This window comes from Carya illinoinensis, chromosome 7 (genome assembly GCF_018687715.1).
Source record: "Carya illinoinensis cultivar Pawnee chromosome 7, C.illinoinensisPawnee_v1, whole genome shotgun sequence".
NCBI classification, from domain to species: Eukaryota; Viridiplantae; Streptophyta; class Magnoliopsida; order Fagales; family Juglandaceae; genus Carya; species Carya illinoinensis.
Window position 1 is genome coordinate 29,168,433 of NC_056758.1, and position 22,194 is coordinate 29,190,626.

The 22,194-nt window shown below is 34.0% G+C and overlaps 1 protein-coding gene across 1 annotated transcript; it reads left to right on the forward strand.

Moving 5' to 3' along the window:
- The first annotated feature begins 20,953 nt into the window (after positions 1-20,953).
- Positions 20,954-22,159, forward strand: LOC122316058 (glutathione S-transferase-like). The gene is made up of 3 exons (XM_043132545.1): positions 20,954-21,252; positions 21,361-21,409; positions 21,503-22,159. Exons 1-3 carry the CDS (start codon positions 21,103-21,105, stop codon positions 21,946-21,948), a joined length of 645 nt encoding a protein of 214 aa, XP_042988479.1. The 5' UTR covers positions 20,954-21,102; the 3' UTR covers positions 21,949-22,159.
- The last annotated feature ends 35 nt before the right edge of the window (positions 22,160-22,194 follow it).

Genomic DNA, 22,194 nt, shown 5'->3' on the forward strand with positions numbered 1-22,194 from the left:
GAGAATGAAAGTTTTGAATGAATGTTGTATGCTCTTGGTGTTATGAATGTAAAGTTCTCAAATGATCTATTTATAGGCATATGAGATTTCATATTCAAATTAAAAAAGATTCACATGACAAAGACAACATCATTCACTTTTTCAAAAAATTCAAATAAAAGGTTCTTTTTCAATTGTCAAAAACAACATCATTCATTTTTCAAAAACTTCAAACCTAAGCTTTTACTTTTGGCATGTGACAAAAGGAGCACACTTTACTTTTCAAAAAAATCAAACCTAATCATTTACTTTTGGCATATGACAAAAGGAGCACACTTTACTTTTCAAAAAATTCAAACCTAATCTTTTACTTTTTGCATATAACAAAAGGAGCACATTTTACTTTTCAAATATTTCAAACAAAATCATCTACCTTTTGTATAAGTCAAAAAAAGCATCAATAACTTTTGAAAATATTCAAATAAAACATGTACATGTGAAAGATGACAATCAATCATCTTTAATATTTTCAAAGTTCAACCCTTTAATCAAGGCATACACATGTAAAAGATGACAATCAATCATCTTTCAAAATTTTTAAATTTAATTTTCAAAAATATTCATACACATGTGGAAAATGTATTTTAATGTTTTATGATAAAATATTAATTTTGAGCCTTAATCCTAATTTTGAATTTTTAAGAGATTTACAACATTACTCTATAATTTTAATGTGAACTTGTTCCCTTCTTGCTCATGCTTATTTCCTTGATGTGCTTGACTCCATTGTGTAGACAACTTGAGTTTGAGACTTCTTTATTCTTTGAATTCATTTGTTATCATCAAAATCCATGTGTAGATATATAATTACACAAACCTTGAAACCTTCGGTTCAACAATCTCCCCCTTTTTGATGATGACAAATACTTGATAGAACCTGAAGCCTGTATTAATACTTAAGCTCCCCCTGAGAATGTGCGTTAATTTTTCAAGCAAAAGTATGAATATAATTCTAAACATATATAACAAGTTTAGTAATTCAAACAATATTAATGTTCTAGTCTAACACTTCTCCCCCTTTTAGCATCATTAAAAAGGATCCACAACAAGTAAATGAACTGAAGAAAACAGTGCGTTAGTAGAAACTGTTGATAGTTGAAAAATAAATGGATCCATCCGTGACCCGACAAGTGTGGCTGGAGATTTGAAAAAATCTCCTGATGTTGTTGATAAATGAGATTGAAGGCTCTGAATTTCTAAAAAAATGTCATTTTCATCGATCGGAAAAAAAAATCACATTGCTCTTTGACTTGGATGATAGATCGTTTGGTTCCTTATGCTATCTCTATAAAATCAGTCTTAAAGTTCATCCAATCTGCATCAAGTTTTCTTCTCATCTCTATAACTCATCTGCATTCCTTCAACATTCTCGTTTTAAGCATTCTGTTCTTTTCTCAATGGCTCATTCTTCTAACATTTCTCTAGATCTATCCATGAGGCATTCTGCACCTCAACCTCATGTCCTTTCTGCAGCTGCCATTGGTACCATGTTGTAGCAAGAAAATAATAATTTGGCTAATAATTCAAATTCTGATGCTATCTATGACTTGGCGAGTCTTGGGACTCGCTACTCTTCCTCTATTGTTACTTTTTTCCAGCGGCTACAAGCCAAAAATCATGAAGTTGAAAAGCTCAAAGAACAAATTGTTGTACTTCAACGAATTGTTCAAGAGTCTCACACAAAGGAATGAATCATTCGGCAGAAGAATAAACAGTTGAAATCTTTATTAGATTCTTTATTCCGTTTGCCACCTCCCATGTAGGGGTGCTACCCGCACCATACGGTGCGGGGTAGACCTCGCCCCCACATGGGGCGGATGGGGAAAATCTCCTCCGTCCCCTGCCCTCCGTGTGCGGGGGCGGGGTACCCTGTCCCGCATGACAGGGTACGGGGTGGGGGGGCAATCCATCGGCCCCCCGCACCCCCTTCTGGGCCCTGAAGCATTTTCTGGGCCGAAAATGGCCCAGAAGCAATTTCTGAGCCATTTTGGGCCCAGAAACCTCAGCAATGGGCCAAAATGGCCCACAAGTATGTATTTTTTGCCCAAAAAAAGCTTGTAGGCCATTTTCATTTTTCAGCCCATAAAATTATAAGTAAAAAGGAAAAAAAATTTAAAAACCAGATTAAAAAAAAAAATGTTATGAATGGTAATTGATTTTATGGCTAATAAAAGTTACTAGTCTAAGAGTCTAATACGTAATAAACTAATAATAATAAATAAACTATTACAAAATTGAAAGGCTAAACAATTACAAAATTACAAACATAAAAATGTCCAAAAGACATTGTATCAACATTACAAATTATTGAATACAAAATTTGAACAAATAATTAAAAATTGAATATTCTAAATAGGCTTGTCAGCTGTGACTTGTCTTTGAGTCAAGAGGTGTGACAGTTGGGGCGGCCCAGGCTTGCGCACATTTTTATGTTGCAAAGGTGCTAGATGTCTCATGTGCTACTACAAAAATTAATATTAAAATTAATAACGATGAAATGGAAATGAATATAAATAAATTAAAATAATAAAATAAAAAATAATTACCAGGTGGTCCAAATCCAGACTGATCACCACCCTCATCGGTCTCCTTAAAATCTAAAATATTCGGAACATGAATATCCTTTCCTATCGTCCAACTCTGTGTGCATATCAATGCCTCTACAGTTGTAAGAGACAATGAACTACGGAAAGGATCCAATATACGACCTCTGGTACTAAAGGCTGACTCTGAGGTAATGGTACTAATAGGGATGGCCAAAATACAACGGGCAATCTCAGAAATGTTGGGATATTTCTTTGAGGCATTCTTCCACCATCCTAATATATCGAAATGATTATCATCATCTTGGACCATATCCGCTGACAAATAGTTGTCTAACTCAAAAACGACCTCTGTAGATTGATGGACTAGTGTGGGATTCTGTGCGAGGGTCTTAGTCCACGGTATTCTGCGCTTCTTTGTAGGAGGCTCGGTCACGGTGTCTGTAGAAGGCGTTGGGGTCGGTGTATGTGTCTTCGATATAGTACCACCCTTAATTGCCATAAACTCGTAATACAATTTTTTCAGGGTATCTCGGGCCAATTCACCAATAATTTCAGTCCATACCTGATCGTGAACAAGTCCCAACCCATATAACAAGCCTGAAACTTTCAAACGGGGATCAAGAATAACAGTCACATATAAAAAAATATTCATTCTAGTCAAATCTCCCCAATACTTGTCATATTTTAGCATCATGGTCACTGCCATCCCCCTCATCCTTTCATTGGAACCCCTACGCATATCTTCTAATTCTTCTTTTACCCTACATATTTGTTGACAAAACCCATGGGATGTAGGGTACAAAGAACCAGATATATTCAATGTGACATCATAAAATAATCCAAGAAAATCAACGAAAATAGAAACTACCACCCAATCATCATCATTAGGCTTTCGTGATCCCCCGTGCTCATCAAAGTATTTGACATATTGGATGTCTTCATCACCTAATAATTGAAAGGTTGCCTTATATTCTTGGGCCGCCTCCAACATCAAGAAGGTTGAATTCCATCTGGTAGGAACATCAGTACAAAGACCATTCTTCGATGTTATGCCCGCAGCCTTTGCAACAACTTTGAATTTCTCCAATCTAGAAGGAGAAGACCTCACCCATTTCACAGCCATTCTAACTCATGCAACCAAGTCATCAACATCTTTCAACCCCTCAATCACAATTAAATTCAAAATATGTGCAGCACATCTAACATGCAAGTATTCACCACCCAAGAATGTCTTATTTGCATCTTTAAGATAATTCTTTAGATATCCCAATGTGACATCATTAGACGATGCATTATCAACTAACACAGACAAAACCTTTTCCAACCCCCACTCCTTTATTGCGGCCTCCAAGGCCTTCCCAATCGTCTCACCCTTATGATCAGTTATTTGACAAAATTTAATAATCTTCTTGTGTAGAACCCAATCAGCATCAACAAAATGCACAATCAACGACATGTAATTCATATTTTGGATTGAAGTCCAAGTATCAGTAGTAAGGCAAACTACCAAACCCGCCAATTGGCCCCTCAAAACATCTTTATCACGAAGGTACATCTTCTTAATATCCTTTGCCACAGTGTGACGAGAAAGAAGTACAAATCTCGGTTCCAACCCTTGGACAAATTCTTGGAACCCTTTACTCTCCACAAACTGAAAAGGCAGCTCGTCCATGACAATCATGCGAGCTAACTTCCTTCTACACTCATCGGAGTTATACTTCGTATACCCCTTCAATGTCGGCCCCCCGGCCCCACTACTCCCATCCGCCATTTTAAAATCTAGTCTAGATTGACCCTTCTCTACTAAGGATTTTAAAATTGGACTCTTCTTGCATTGTTCCTCTAGATGGACCTTCAACTAGGATGTACGATGTTTCCTATAGTGACATCCATACATTTTCCCACAGTGATTACATTTAGCTTGTGGGTTGTTGGGGTCACCACCCTCTAGTTTGGTAAAGTGTTGCCAAACTATGGATACAGATTTCTTGCCCTGTGTGGGCTTCGGAGTAGGGCAAGGTGTACTCGTTATAGGGGTAGGAGTAGGGTTAGTTTCTGGGGTAGGGGTGTCGGCTGGGGAAGGCGAGCTATCACTGAAATCCGAAGACATTCCTGATTCTCCAACAAAAAAAAATAAAAATAAAATTCAAAGTGCAATCCAACACAATCAGGGCAAACTGGATACAAAACCAAATACATCAAAAAAATAATTGGGTTTCGGATTGGAACCCCAAATCTAAAACCCGACAATCAAATTAGGCCCCTCATTGATTGAAACCCCTAATATTATTTTTCATGATTACACAAATAAATATTCACTTACTTTATATGTAGGCAGACACCAAACGTCTCAATTCATGCATGTATTATTTTTAATTAATAACCTATACAAATTAGTGATTTTCTCTTGATTATGATCTTTAATTCTTACCACTCTTTTGTCATAAATAAATATTATGTCCATTTTTGTTATTTTATTTTAACGTAATGTCATGATTCAAACTCAAATACTTATTCTAATATTTTGTGAAATCAACATTTCCGACACTCACATACATAAATATAAAACGTTACTTTCATATTTGTCTATAATATATTACCAACTTTTTGAATTTGGGCTTTGGGGGTTTCAATCAATGAAACCCCAAAAAAAAAATTATTAGGGGTTCCAATCCGAAACCCTAAATCAAATTAGGGGTTTCATTGAAACCCCTAATTTAATAAATCTCGTGGTGCAGAAAGGCCATTTTAGTAGTACCTTTTAGATAGCAAGTAGCATTATTTATTTTTAAATTACTAGTGATGAAAACTGAAATATGAGATTTTAGATTAAAAAAAAGTATATTTTTAATTAATAATATTCGTGATAATACAAGTTATATATATATATATATACACTATATAAAGTTCAAACTAAACTAAAGTTTATAAGATTTTGTGATAAAATTAATATTTTTATAATTTCTTATTTGATTGAGGATATGCCAATGATTATAAAACAAAAATATCACAAAAATCTTATAAACGTAGGTAATAAAAATTGTATAATCACCTATATTATTAAGATTTCCACCCCAAATAATTTTTTTTATAGTTCTGACCCAAAGTTTTAATTCTTAATTCCAGCCCTCATTTTGACCCTCTCTCTCCATCATTCTTGTGTGCTCTCCTTGCATCGAGGGGAAAACGAAGAAGAGAAATTCATGCATGTGGGCCGTGTTGTCTTTGAGGGTTTGGGCTTCTAAAGGAGATATCCGGCCCTCAAGCCTCAAGGAAAAACTGATGGGCCAAGTTATGGATTCATGATCAGTTGCTATTATTGTACTAGCATATATTATATACGTTAAAATTAATATTTATTTTTATAAAACTTTTTGGTAAAATATGATATGGTTGACATTCTCCAATTCTTAGATAGAGGAGTAGACGTTAAGAGTAGTTCTCAGCGTAAGGGAGAAGGTCAGGGGTTGAAAAGATGTTGAAAAAGAAAGTTGACGTATGCCTATAATGGCATGTGTGTACTCCACGAAACCTATTTCGCAATTATGTTTTGCTTGAAATGGAGGTGAACAACTACAAAAGTTTCAGTAATGCAAAACAATCAAACTCTAACCATTCAACTTTCAAGAGAGAAAAAGAATAAGATCATTAGGAATAATGATATTTATCATCTTAAATCTTAATACTTATCATCTCATAATACATCATTAGATGATGAGATGGGTTTCAAGAGAATGGACAATTTGAGGATTTTGTTATGTATTTTTGCACATGATGAGATGGGTTCCAATCCGAATTCAATTATCAATTTAGGGGTTTCATGATGATTGAAACCCCTAATTCAATTTGGGGGTTTCAATCAATGAAACCATCAAATTTAGGAGTTTCAATAGTTGAAACCCCTAAATCAAATTAGGGTTTCAGATTGGGACCCTAAATTAAAATTGATTTAGGGGGTTTCAATCATCAGGGGTTAGGGTTTCAATGATATTTACAAAAAAAAAAAAAAAACAATCCAATGAATCCAAAAAAATACCAATCTGAAACAATCACACGAATCCACAGCACACAATTCACAAATCCCATCCTCCATCTCCGATTCAACCCCATCCTACCTCCAATCTCCGATCAAAACTCAAAATAAAATAAAAAATAAAAAATCAACGGAGAAAATCAAAAGAGGATGAGAAAATTTACCGTGCGACGTGCGTCCGGCGTCATGCGAGAGAGAGGGAGGATGGAATACGGCGTGCAGCGAACAGACTGGTTGCGAGAGGGAGGAGGGAACACGAGGGCGTCGACGGGAGTGAGTTTCAAGCGAACAGGGAAGGCTGAAGGGGGACTCGGGACTCGGGAGGGGAGGGGAGGGGAGGGGACCGCAGGGGGGTATGGGTTAGGGTTAACCCATTAATGAAACGGTGCCTTTTTGTGGTGGACAAAACGGTGTCGTTTCATTTAGTGGGTTAATAATAAAACCCCTGAGATGAAACGACGCCGTTTTGTTAACTACAAAACGTCACCGTTTCATTTAAGTATCCGGTTATTATATATATATATATAATATAATATAATATATTATATTATAACCGGTGCAGGGCGGGGCAAAAACGGACCAGAGGGAGTCCGTTTCCGTCCCCCACCTCCGCTAGGGGTGGCCATACTGGCCGGGGGGCCCCGCCCCGACCCTAACAGTGCGGACGACCCGCCCGGCCCTATGCAGGGGCGGGGCGAACGGGGCAGGGCAGCGGGTTCCAGGGCCCCGCTGCCCACCCTTACTCCCATGGATAAGAATGACATGATATTATATGAAGAGAATGAGCATCTCAAATATGAGGCTAAAAATCTCAAGTTTATGTAAAAGTATTTAAAAAATTTATCTCTATTTTTATTGACTCTGATATATCTTTTAAGAGATATTCATAGCATGCATCATACCTATTTCTCTTCTGATCATACATAATCTATCTTCTGGTAAAGGTTTTGTGAAAATATCTACTAACTGATCGTGTGTGTTTGTGAACTCTAGTACTATATCGCCTTTTTGCACATGATTTCGAAAAAAATGATATCTTATTTCAATATACTTAGTTCTAGAATGTTGTATTGGGTTCTTTGAAAGATTTATAGCACTTGTATTATCACATTTGATTGGAATGTGATTATACATGAGTTTAAAATCTTCAAGTTGTTGCTTCATGTAGAGAACTTGAGCACAACAACTACCCGCAGCAACATATTCTGCCTCAGCAGTAGATAGTGCAACAGAATTTTATTTTTTACTAAACCAGGAAACTAGTGCATGACCTAAGAAATGGCATGCTCCACTAGTGCTTTTTCGATCTATTTTACAACCAGCATAATCTGCATCTTTGTAGCTGATTAGATCGAAATATGTGTGCTTAGGGTACCATAACCCTAGGTTAATTGTACCACTAAGATATCTAAGAATGCGCTTAACTGCAATTAAATGTGATTCTTTTGGAGATGATTGAAAGCATGCATATAAGCACACACTAAACATAATATCTGGTCTACTGGCTGTTAAATATAATAAGCTACTAATCATACCACGATATATCTTCGAGTCAACTGGCTTACCGGATTCATCCTTTTTAAGTTTAGTTGATGGGCTCATTGGTGTTCCAATTTCCTTAACACCTTCCATCCCAAATTTCTTCAGTAATTCCTTAATATATTTTGATTGATTGATGAATGTCCAACTTTTTGCTTGCCTAATTTGCAATCCGAGAAAAAAATGTAAGTTCTCCCATCATGCTCATCTCAAATTCTTCCTGCATAATCTTAGTAAAAACTTGACACATATTTTCATTAATAGCACCGAATATTATATCATCAACATAAATCTGAATTAAAAGAATATCATCATTTTTATATTTAATGAAAAGAGTTGTATCAATTTTTCCTCTTGAAAAACCTTTTTCAATTAAGAAACCACTGAGTCTCTCATACCAAGCTCTAGGAGCTTGTTTAAGTCCATATAGTGCTTTTGTGAGTTTGAAAACATGATTTGGGGAAATATGATTTTCAAAATATGGAGGTTGCTCAACATATACCTCTTCATTTATAAAACCATTTAAGAAAGCACTTTTAACATCCATTTGAAAAAGTTTGAAATTTTTATAACAAGTATATGCAAGTAGCATTCGAATAGCTTCTAATCTTGCGACTGGTGCATATGTCTCATCATAATCGATTCCTTCTTCTTGATTAAAACCTTGGGCTACAAGTCGAGTCTTATTTCTAGTAATGACTCCGGATTCATCTTTCTTATTTCTAAAAACCCATTTTGTTTCAATAATAGTATGATTTTTGGGTCTAGGAACAAGTGTCCAAATATCATTTCTTTCAAATTGATTCAACTCTTCTTGTCTAGTTAGAATCCAAGATTCATCAAGAAGTGCGTCATCAATATTTTTGGGTTCAATCTGAGATAGAAAAGCAGTATGATTGCAAATATTTCTAAAAGATGATCGAGTACTTATACCTCTTGAAGGTTCTCCCAAAATTTGTTTCACTGGATGATCTTTCACAAATTTCCACTGTTTGTTTGCATCTTGTATTAAATTTTGATAATCTTCACTGATGATTCCATGTTGAACTTCTTTTATTGTGTTTTCTTTGTTGAGATTGAGACTTTCCGTATTATTTATATCTCTTGTTTCTTCATCAATAGATTTCTTGGAGAGTGGAGAATTAGATTTATCAAATACTACATACATAGATTCTTGTACAGTCAAAGTCCTTTTATTGAATACTCTATAAGCTTTACTATTAGTAGAATACCCGAGAAAAATACTTTCATCAGATTTTGCATCAAACTTGCCTAAATTATCCATGTCATTCAAAATAAAACATTTGCATCCAAATATATGAAAGTAACCAATGTTGGACTTTTTCTCATTCCAAAGCTCATAGGAGGTTTTTTCTAATTTAGACCTTAGCATAACTCTATTTATAACATAACATGTAGTACTTACCGCTTTGGCCCAAAAATAACTAGGCAAGTTGTTCTCTTGAATAGATCTATTTTTTCTCTCTACTACCCCATTTTATTGAGGAGTTCGAAGAGCAGAAAAATTATGCACAAAACCATTTTCATCACAAAATGTTTCAATATTTTTATTAACAAATTCTTTTTCCCTATCACTTCGGATACTTGAAATAGTATAGCCCTTTTCATTTTGAATTCTCTTGCATAACTTGGTAAAGGCATTATGTGCCTCATCTTTATGAGCAAGAAAAATGACCCAAGTATATCTAGAGAAATCATCAACAATAACAAATGCATAATATTTTCCTCCTAAACTTGCAACTCTATTTGGTCCAAAAAGATCCATGTGTATCAGTTGCAATGGTCTAGTAGTGAAAATATGTTTCTTGGTTTTAAAAGAAGTTTTTTTTTTGTTTACCAAATTGGCATGCATCACAAATTTTATCTTTAAGAAAATATTTTTTTGGTAAACCTCTCGCAAGATCATTTTTTGAAAGTTTGGAAATAAGATCCATGTTAGCATGACCTAGTCTTCTATGTCATAACCAACTAGTTTCATTTTGAACTGAAAAACAAATTGCATCTTGTGAGGTAATTTCTTCAAAATCGATTGTATAAACATTGTTGCTTCTAAAAGCAATAAAACAAATATTACAATCATGATCATTCAAAATAATGCACTTATTCATTTTGAAAGTAACTGTAAATCCTTTATCACATAATTGACTTACGCTCAAAAGATTATGTTTTAGATCTTCAACAAGTAGAACATCTTCAATTATGAGAGAAGATTCATTACCAATTTTACCTATTCCCACGATCTTCCCTTTCAAGTTGTCTCCAAATGTCACGTGTCCTTCTTCTTTAGATCTAAAATCAAAGAACTTAGTCTTATTTCCCGTCATGTGTTTTGAACATCTACTATCTAAAAATCATTTGTTTTTGCTTGTGGATGACTTCATACATACCTATAAAAACAATTAAAATGATTTTTCTTGGTACCCAAGTTCTTTGGGTCTTTTATTTATTAGTATTAGAAGAAATAAGATTTTTAGGTACCCATATGGCCCTAATAATCATTGTATGATTTCTTCTAATAGGACAAGTATGATAATTATGACCATTTCTATTACAGAAATTGCAAATAGCATGTGACATACATAAAGAACTTGAATGATTATAATAGTATCCTTTTTTGACAAAATTATTTTTATAAAATGAATTTTAAATATTGAACTTTGATGTAAAAGGATTATCAAAGAAGTTTTTATAAGGCTTGTATTTTTGTTTTGGCATATATCCCAAGCCTGCCTTATCAAAAGCACATCTTTGACTACCAAGAAGTTTTTCCAAATTTCTTTTTCCATTCGTAAAGTTTTCAACAATATTTTCTAAATCAGTTTTCTTCTTATTCAACTCAAGATTTTCATCTTTCAAAATGATACTTTCTTTTCTTAAAATATCAATTTTGTTTGTTAAAGAATAATTTTTCTTTTTCTAAGCAGTATACTTGATACCCAATTTTTCAAATTTCTCATATACCTCTTCTAAAATATTTTGCAATTCTTCATATGAAGGATCTTTAATATTATCAAGATTTGTTACCTCAATGTCATTTTTAGCCATAAGACAAAGATTTGCTGATTCTCCATTGCTTGCTTCACTATCTGAGCTACTTGAATCATCATCCCATGTAACTTTCATTGCTTTCTTGCCCTTGTTTCGATCCTTCTTTAGCAGAAGACAATCTAACTTAATATGACCAGGTTTATTGCATTTATAACAAATTAAAGTGTCATTTTTACCTGAATCTTTCTTGGAAAACTTTTTGAAGGATTTCCTTGGAGGAGTTTTATTTTTCTTTAAGAACCTCTGAATTCTTCTTGTTATCATCGCAACTTCTTCATTTTTGTCTTCATTTTCCTCATCGTCATCACTTTCACTTTCATGAGGAACAGTTTTAAGTGCCAAGCTCTTCTTTGGCTTTCCTTCTTCTTCTCCTCTTTTCAATGTGTACTCATGGGTGATAAGTGACCCGATGAGTTCATTGACTTTGAGTTTCTTGAGGTCTCTAGCTTCAAGAATTGCTGTAACTTTTGATTCTCAACGTTTTGGTAAAGAGTTGAGAATTTTTCTTACTATCTCCACCTTAGAATAAACTTTGCCAAGAGTTGTCAAGCTGTTTATGATGTTAGTAAAACGAGTGTGCATACTAGAAATAGATTCATCATCATTCATTTTAAACATTTCATATTCATGAGTAAGAATATAAATTTTTGATTCCTTGACTTGCGAAGTTCCTTTATAAGTTACTTCCAAGTTATCCCAAATTTTCTTTGCCGTAGCGCAATTCATTATTCTATTAAACTCATTTCCATTAAGAGCATTATATAATAAATTCATAGCAGTTAAATTTAAAATATAAAGTCTATCGTCTTCACGATCAAACTCTTCTTCTTCCTTTTTGACCTTTACTCCATCAACCACTTTTGTTAGAATATAAGGTTCATTTACAATATATTTTTAGATTTCTCTACCTTGAGCTTAAAGAAATATTCTCATTCTAACTTTTCAGAATGAGTAATTATCTCCATAAAAGAGTAGAGGCCGACTGCTAGATTGACCTTCACCAAATGAAGCTGCAATGTTAGCCATAAGATCTTAACTCAAAAGATAGTTAATTTTATAATAGAGCTCTTAGCTCTGATACCAATTGTTATTGATCATAGGCCGCACCTATGTCACCTAACAATTGTACCTACTAGACTAGCCGGCCACTGTTTCTACCGGTGCACCGTCCCTCATGGACGGAGAGTTTTGCTTTAGTGACACAGTCACAAGCGAGAGTTCCCATGAGTGATCTGCTTGTATAAACAGTACATGTCAACTAGCTCTGATACCAATTGTTACCCAGATGACTAATACAAGAGGGGGTGAATTGAGTTGTATTAAAAAAATAACAATTATAAATCAAATATACAATATAAAATATAAATAAAATACGAAACAGTAATAAATATAAAGAGTAAGGGTAAGAGAAAAGCAAACTCAGTATGTTAACGAGGTTCGTTCCCACTGCCTACGTCCTCGCCTCAAGCTACATCTTGAGAATCCCCAAATTCACTATTCAACCTCATTCAGGTGGAGATAGAAACCTATTACACATTTGAACAACACCGCTACAAATGATCCGTGTAGAACAACCTCTACACTTGCAATCACCTTACACGTGGTGATTCAACTATTCCCTGTATAGAACACTTTCTACACGCACAAGGGTTATACACACCCTTTTACTGATACAAGAGCTGATAGTAGGTAGGTTATCAGAAAACACTCTTCAATGAGTGAAATAAGAATAATACAGTATATCTCTCAAAATGAACAAGGATTAAGGCTCAATACTTAGAGAAGAGAGAATGAAAGTTTTGAATGAATGTTGTATGCTCTTAGTATTGTGAATATGAAGTTCTCAAATGATCTATTTATAGGCATATGAGACTTCATATTCAAATTAAAAAAGATTCACATGTCAAAGACAACATCATTCACTTTTTCAAAAAATTCAAATAAAAGGTTCTTCTTTTTCAATTGTCGAAGACAACATCATTCATTTTTCAAAAACTTCAAACTTAATCTTTTACTTTTGGCATGTGACAAAAGGAGCACACTTTACTTTTCAAAAAAAATCAAACCTAATCTTTTACTTTTGACATATGACAAAAGGAGCACACTTTACTTTTCAAATATTTCAAACAAAATCATCTACCTTTTGCATAAGTCAAAAAAAGTATCAATCACTTTTGAAAATATTCAAATAAAACATGTACATGTGAAAGATGACAATCAATCATCTTTAATATTTTCAAAGTTCAACCCTTTAATCAAGGCATGCACATGTAAAAGATGACAATCAATCATCTTTCAAAATTTTCAAATTTAATTTTCAAAAATATTCATGCACATGTGGAAAATGTATTTTAATGTTTTATGATAAAATATTAATTTTGAACCTTAATCCTAATTTCAAATTTTTAAGAGATTTACAACATTACTCTATAATTTTAATGTGAACTTGTTCCCTTCTTGCTCATGCTTGTTTTCTTGATTTGCTTGACTCCATTGTGTAGACAACTTGAGTTTGAGACTTCTTTATTCTTTGAATTCATTTATTATCATCAAAATCCATGTGTAGATATATAATTACACAAACCTTGAAACCTTGGGTTCAACAAGATCCTTCAACAATTTCTTCTTCATTAGGTTCTTCTTCCTTTTTGTTTTCCTCTCCTAAATATGATATTTTCAAATTTCTATCTTATGCTAATCTTTCTCCTTCATATAAATCCTTGTCATGTCCATTTCTAACGATACTAAACTTGAGTTATATCATCAAGCTATTAAGCACTTTCATTAGAGAGATGTCATGTCAGCTAAGATTACAGCCCTATAAATTAATAATACTTGGACTGTTACTTCTTTACCTCCTATAAGAAGCTTACGGGCTGCAAATGAGTTTATAAGATTAAGTATCGTGTTGATGGTTCCATCAAAAAGAAAAGGCAAGTTTGGTTGCCAAGGGTTATACCCAAACTAAAGGATTGAATTATTCTGAAACTTTTTCACCTATTACTAAAATGACTGCTATTAGATTTTTTTTTGGCCATTGCTGCTATGAAAGTCTGGCACCTTACATAGCTCAATGTGAATAATAATTTCTTGCATAGGGACTTATTTGAAGAAGTATACATGGTTTTACCTCTTGGTTTTCATGTTAAAGGGGGGTTCCGAAGTTTACAAGTTGAATATATCACTCTGTAGTTTGAAACAGGCCTTACGGCAATGGTTCTCCAAGTTCTCAGCTTCTCTACTTAGTATGGGGTTTTAACAATCCAAAGTTGATTATTTTCTTTTTAAGACTAAGAGTTCATCCTTTATTTCCTTTCTTATCTATGTTGATGATATTCTCATAACTAGTAATGATATGCAATCTGTTGAGCTTTTAAAGTCCTTACTTGATGAGAAATTTAAGCTTAAGGACCTTGACAAGCTCAAATATTTCCTTGGTTTGGAAGTGGTTCGGTCTCTTGCTGATATTTCTTTGTGTCAAAGAAAATATTCTTTAGAGATTATTCAAGATGTTGGTTTACTTGCTTCTAAACCTGTTGCATTTCCTATAGAATAAAATATTAAGTTGAATAAGGATGTGGGAGACTTGTTACCTGACCCTACAATTTATAGAAGACTTGTAGGCCAACTTCTTTACCTCACATTAACTCGATCAAACTTGTGTTATTCTATAAATAGGCATAGCCAAAACATGGCTTAACCTAGATGTCCCCATTTACAAGTAGCCTACAGAATTTTACAATATATCAAAGGCCCTCATGGTCATGGTCTTTTCTTCCTAGTTGCCAATTTATTATCACTTAAAGCATTTGCTAATTCTGATTGGACTCCTTGTCCTAATAGTAGAAGATCTACAAGTAGTTATTATGTGTTTTTTTATGATTCTTTGATTTTTTGGAAGATAAAGAAACAGATCACTGTTTCTAGATCTTTTGCAGAAGTTGAATATAGATACATAGCTTCTACCACTTGTGATATCATTTGGCTTATCACTCTCTTATTTGTTTTCATATTTTCCATATTTATAGTGCTCAACTTTTTTGTGATAATCAGGCTGCCCTACACATTGTTGTAAATTCAATCTTTCTTAAAAGAATAAAGCACATTTAGCTAGATTGTCAATTTATTCGAGAAAAAAATCAAGCTGGAGTTAGCAAGACTTTTCACTTGGCTTCTAGTCATCAACGTGCTAAAGTGTTAACCAAATCTCTTGGTTTTCACCAATTTCATCACTTAGTTTTTCAAGATAGGAGTTCATTCTATATACTCTCCATTTTGAAGGGGATATTATGAATTAATTTTATTCTTTAATTGTTTTATTCATCTTTGTATCACATGTTAGTCACATGTATTTTATTTTCCAATATACTGCTATAAATACTTGCCTTTAGTCACCGTACAGACACATAATATAATTCAATTGATTCTTTTTCTTTGAGAAGATTTTATCATCCATGACCTTTGCTCTGCTAGGGTTTCATTTCTCACTGTGCATGCTACGTTTTGCTCCTTTGTATTCTTCTATGGTTTACATTTTACAGAGATGATTTCAAATTATTTAAATTAATTTATAAATAGTAATATTTTATAAATTTTATTGAAATGTATTTTAATACATTAAATATATTAATTTATGTATTTGAACATATGAAATAAGTTAAAATATTTTTAATCTTTATGAAAGGTTAAAAAAAAATAATAAGTTGGTTAATGTTATAAACTATCTTGAATTGTATGACCACATTTAGCTGAAATAAGTTAAAATATTTTTAATCTTTTATGAAAGGTTAAAAAAAATAATAAGTTGGTTAATGTTATAAACTATCTTGAATTGTATGACCACATTTAGCTAGCCGTCAAATGTATAGTGCTAGTTGTCAAATGCATAGTGCTAGTCGTCAAATGTATAGTGCTAGTCATCAAATACATAGTACTAGTCGTCAAAAGCATAGTCTCTTTTGTACTCCTATATATATCGCTGTATCTTTTAAGGAATTCATAAGTTTCATAACACGTTATCAGCACGATTCTCGTGTTCTTCCTCGTCTCTCCCAACTTCATCTTCTTTCTCTATCTCCAAAATATTTAGCCCATCTCTGAAGGCCAATTTTTTTCGCCGGCAAGGCACGCCAGTTTCCGTGGCCATGTTCTTCGAGAGCTCGTCTCTGGACTTCATAAAATCACCGATATGATGTTGTCCATGGTACTCGGTTCAAAGATCCATGAGCATGTGATTCTTGTAATAAAAAATTTAAAGTTGGTGGGAAAGCGTTTGGTTTTTGTAAAAAGAAAGATAGATGAAGAGGACAAGTGGGTCCCATGGGAGTGGCAAGTTGTTGTTCCAGATTGATGCAAGCTGTCCAACTACTTTTATTATTCCAAGAAGGAACCAAACGACTATGAAGGTACACCTCGGTTTGATGTAATAATCATAATTTTAGTTATTTCTTTAGAACTAACATTTCAGGAGATTATAAGCAAGGAAGATTGCTTAGGTGGCAACAATGGTTCAACCACTACAAATTCAAAGTAGAATTTATTGAAGGTATAGACAAATGTTTAGACGTGATGATAATATTAAATTTACATATTAGTTATATATATGGTGAATTAAAATTTAGATAATTTACATTTCAGTTATATATGTGGTTAATTTTTATTCACATAGTTTATATACAAGTTTTATTTATTTATTTATACTTGTTATGAATTATTGATGATAAGATTCATCTTGGAATGGAAATGAAGCATTCCTGAAGGATTGCCCTAAATCAATAATAGCTTTTGAGTATCTCATAGTTAAAATGAGTGATACGTGTACCAAAAGTTCATTATGATTTATGCACCTGAAGTTGCATAATTGAAATTGTGGAAAGAATATATATTTGAATGAACGTCTCGAATGTGCTCCTGAAATAGCAATATCGAGTATGCTCCTGAAGTAGCAATATGAAATGCAAACGTTCACAATATATTCTAAATTTGTATCATGTCTTTCATTGACTGAGCAAAATAATGAGCTTTTGATAAGAATCATTAGTCACGTCCTACTAGTTCTACATCATTCCCTGAAGTGAATGATAATGGATTTATATCATTCTATTCCCTTAAGTGAAAAGAATGATGTGTTTTATTCAAATAAATTAAGAGATTGGACATGATAATGAATATCTTTTCGGGGCAGAAGCTCGTATTGGAAAAGCTATAAGCTTTCTCTTTGAGATGATATTATACAATTATTGAATCAAATATTATGATGCATCAAAAGGTGATATGATTCAAAATATTTGTATCTTTTCATGGTTATCTTGATCATCCAAAATTAATTATGATAAGTCGAATAATTTTCATATGGACGTCCATAAAAGAACCAGAAGATTCTTTTACTATAAAGTCTTACCACCAGAAGTGGAAAGAAAAATTTGTTTGAAGCAAATAAGATGAAATTATTCGACGTTATCTTGATTATCATATGTGAACCGGAAGTTCAGATGATAATTAAATTTTGGATGCAATAAGATAAAAATGTCTCATATTCTAGCTGCTAAAATCTCAGCGAGGATTGAAGTCCCTGTAGGACAATTAAGAAATTCAGCAGTCTAAAGACATGTCTAAAAGCATGTGAGACTTATTAATACAAAAGATGGAGCATCTCAAAAGAGAAAGACACAAATAATTGGTGCTCATGAAGAGGCCATATCCACAGAACAAGCAATAAAGTCCATCCAAATTTTCTGTATAAAATTTTCCTATATAAATCTCCTGAAGAGTGCCTCCTGAAGAGGTTTTTCATGAAAATGTCTTCCCTTGAAGAGGGACAGGTACATGAAAATAACGAGATCTCGATACATTTCATGAATATTGGAGAAATTATGGATAGAAATAAAATCGTTGTCGACAACGTATTTCTATATGAGATGGCAATTGACATTACCAGAAGTAATGATGAAAGTGAATAAAGAATCGTCGAAGAATACGACGTAAAATATTGGCCAAATTTGAAAGAAACAATTCCTGCAGAATTGATTCACTAGTAAAATATGATGTATCGAGACTTATAATCCAAACACCTAAAGAGGTGATGCTTGTTGAATGTCAGTGGGTATTTATGGAAAGGAAATAAAAATGTGATATATAAATCACGAGTCAGTTTCTCAATTCCTGCAGAATTGATATCACTAAGTAAAATGTGATAAATATGGACTTGAAATCCAAATACCTAAAGAGGTGATTTTTGTTAAATATCAGTGGATATTTATATACATGATATAAAAAGCCTGAATCTTTTAATATGAAAATGTGATATAGAAATCACAAGTTAGTTTCTCGAAGAAACAATATTGATATGATTTTAAAGTGGTTGAAATCATATTGAGATTTTTATTAGCTTGAAAGTTATCGAGAGTTTGGATATGCATGATTAACTGCATATTTATATGGATCATTGGATCATGATATATATATGAAAATCCCTGAAGGATAGAAAATGTCTGAAACTTCTAATATGAATACATCTGGAAATATGTATTCTATCAAGTTTTAAAGATTCTTATATGATCTAAAGCAATCCAAATGCAAATGGAAACAAGCTATTATTGCAGTTTATATATATGATTTAAATGTCATTGAGGCTCTAGAAGAGCTCATGAAAACTGCACATATTTGAAATATAAATCTGAAACCCTTGCGGCTTCAAGGGGAAGATGGATGATGTTATTAGTCATGAAATACCATCTTTTAATACAATTAGTATTTCAGATTCATATTATGGGTTTGATAAGAAGTGTGCATTATTAAAGAAGAAATAAAAGAGAACACACAGAACATCTACCAAAAGATAGAAACACAAATATAAATATTTGTGAAATATTATTTTATTATCGTGAAGCAAGAATTACAGAAATTTGAGGCACTTTGCCTCATTCTTCAAACGCTCTTGTTTTTCAAGAATCTGCATGGCATCCCTATCTAAAGGGGTGGGAATCGAAAAGAAGATTTAAGTAAGGATTTTAAATTCATATTCTCTTACTTTATTGATTCTATCTTTATGTTGGACTCCAGAAGAAGTCGCTGAAGTATAGCAATATTCTCGTGGAGATTATCAACTCCACAAGTTCTGGATTGCAATCGCTAAGAAAATGCGACAATGGATGATGAGTATCGGGTACCGAGACTCACAAGCTCATAGATAGCTTCATTATCTGACCTATGAGTCAGATCATTACATTGTATGATAGCACCTGTGGTAGAAGCAGGAACAGCTGATGAACGAGGTGCAGAGTACCTCATATATTGGCCATGAGAAGATCGCTGAGCCATTATAGGATAAGAATGGAGAAAGAGATTGCAGAGTAAAAATGCAGTATGATTACAGAAAAGTGAAGAAGATGAAATGCGAATGAAGATGAGCTGAATATCTCTTTTATAGAAAAAATTATGATACAACATCTCTCGTGAAGAAAGAGAAAAGAGACAAAATATAGTTTCATAGCTCTGCGGCGCCTGACAGCACGCCTGACACCTACAGAGGAGTTGAAAATCCGCGGTACTTGTCTGATCTTAAAAAGCTGGCCACCGTTTTTATTAAAAAAGGAGGTTAGCGGTTTAATGTTGATGAATTCTCCACTAACTGTGTTATTTACAAGAACTCCAGAAGAGTACAACTCCAGAAGAGTAGTGATGAGCAGAAAGATCCAGTTGTGATTATTTTATCAACATGAATCAAGTCCACAGTTAGTTGAATGTACAGATGCGAGTTATCTTTTAGATACACACAAGAAGATCATTGCAATTCATGATAAGAAAGTTGAAATTGATATCAAGAAGGTACGGTCAAGTAAAAATCTGGCAGATTTATTCACTAAAGCATTACCAACTGCAACATTTAAGAAGATTATACAGAATATTGGAATGCGGAGGTTTGAAGACCTGTTATCATGCACTTTTCAGGGGAAGTAATGTCTTGAAGACTTGTGCTGATTGTACTCTTTTTCCTTTACTAAGGTTTTATCTCACTGGGTTTTGTTTTACAAGGTTTTAATGAGGCAATCCTAAAGCACTCAGTGATACACATGAATACTGTACTCTTTTTTTCTTTATTATTGATTTTTTCCTACAGAATTTTTCCTTGGTAAGATTTTAATGAGACATATTCTTTAAATATAGTTATCCAAAGGGGAAGTGTTATAAACTATTTTGAATTGTATGACTACATTTAGCTAGCCGTTAAATGTATAGTGTTAGTCGTTAAATGTATAGTGCTAGTCTTTAAAAATATAGTCTCTTTTATACTCTTATATATATCATTGTATCTTTTAGAGAATTCATAAGTTTTATAATAGTTAATGTTTAGTTTGAAATAGATTGAAATGGGTTTGATGCCAAAAATAGTCTAAGAATGATGCAGTGGAGTCGGTGGAGAAGAAACTGTACACTGAAGAAAATGGGTTTCGCACCCTAACATAGTCAAAGAAGGCTGCAGTGGAGTAGGTGCCGGTGGAGAAGATAATGTACACACTGTAGAGAGTGAGAAAAAAAAACTGTCCACTGTTTAGGCGGGCGCTTGGGACCATGACCTTAAGAGCATATGTAATATTTCTGGTGATTTATTTCTGGAATCTCCTTCCAATTAGTTTCGGGTCAAGCAGAGAGGGTTTCTACTTCTCATGTCCACAAAATAGTCCACGAAAAACCCCCCACCCAAAAAGAAAAAAATCAAAGTCATTGGTAATATCAGGTGCCACGTAGCTTGCAATTAAAGCAAGCCTTCGAGAAAAGTCTCGAGTCTGGGACTAGGATAAACTCTATTTCCATAGTCATTGTTCCTTGCTTTATCCCTTCTTTGTTCTGGATAACGTTTCACGCCCGGCCACAATCATGGCACCCATCCGAGTCCATGGAACGCCTTTCTCAACTGCTGTGGGGCGAGTTCTCGCTACCCTGTATGAGAAAGAGCTTGAATTTGAGCTTGTTGCGGTAGACATGAAAGCTGGTGAACATAAAAAGGAGCCCTTCCTGTCTATCAACGTAAGAAAAGGAAACTATGCATCCATGTTTGTTTACCTCAAAAGGATGAATCAATAACTATTACTCTTACAGCTCTGTTTTGAATCTTAAATTTCCTTGTTGATGCAGCCATTTGGTCAGGTTCCAGGTTTTGAAGATGGAGATCTAAAGCTCTTTGGTAAACTTTATATGCAATTAGCAGAAATTACCTAGTAGGGTGAATGAATTCGATTAGAGTGATTATAATTCTTGGACCTTTTTGGTACTGCAGAATCAAGAGCAATCACCAAATACCTTGCCCAGGAGTATGCTGACAAGGGGACCCAGTTCAAATGCGGAGACTCTAAGACAGCAGCAATCATAGGGGTGTGGATGGAAGTGGAGGCACACCAATTCGACCCGGCAGCTGCGAAGCTTACCTGGGAGCTGGCAATAAAGCCTCGGTATGGCTTGAATACAGACACAGCAATCGTGGAGGAGCACGAAGCAAAGCTGGCTAAGGTTCTGGATGTCTACGAGATTCGACTGGCTCAGTCGAAGTACTTGGGATGTGACTGCTTCACCTTGGCGGATCTGCACCACCTGCCCAATATACAGTACTTGCTGGGCACTCAAGCTAAAAAGCTCTTTGATTCCCGTCCCCACGTCAGTGCATGGGTAGATGCTATCACAGCAAGGCCAGCTTGGTCGAAGGTCCTTGCCCTGCAGAAGCAGTAAGGATAAAGCAGCTGTTTGTCCTCAATAAGCATTCAGCACGTGTATCGTCCTGATGCATTCGGTTTTATAGTATTATGGTCTCCTAAGTTCAGTACGAGGACTTGTGTTTTTAGGTTGCTTTGTTAAGAAGTTAAGAGAGTTTTGTCTTCAGTCATCATGTTGGAGTTACTATGTTTATGAAGTATATTTTAAATAATTACTCTTGCACGCATATTACCAGTTCGTATGCCACTTGGATGAGTAAAA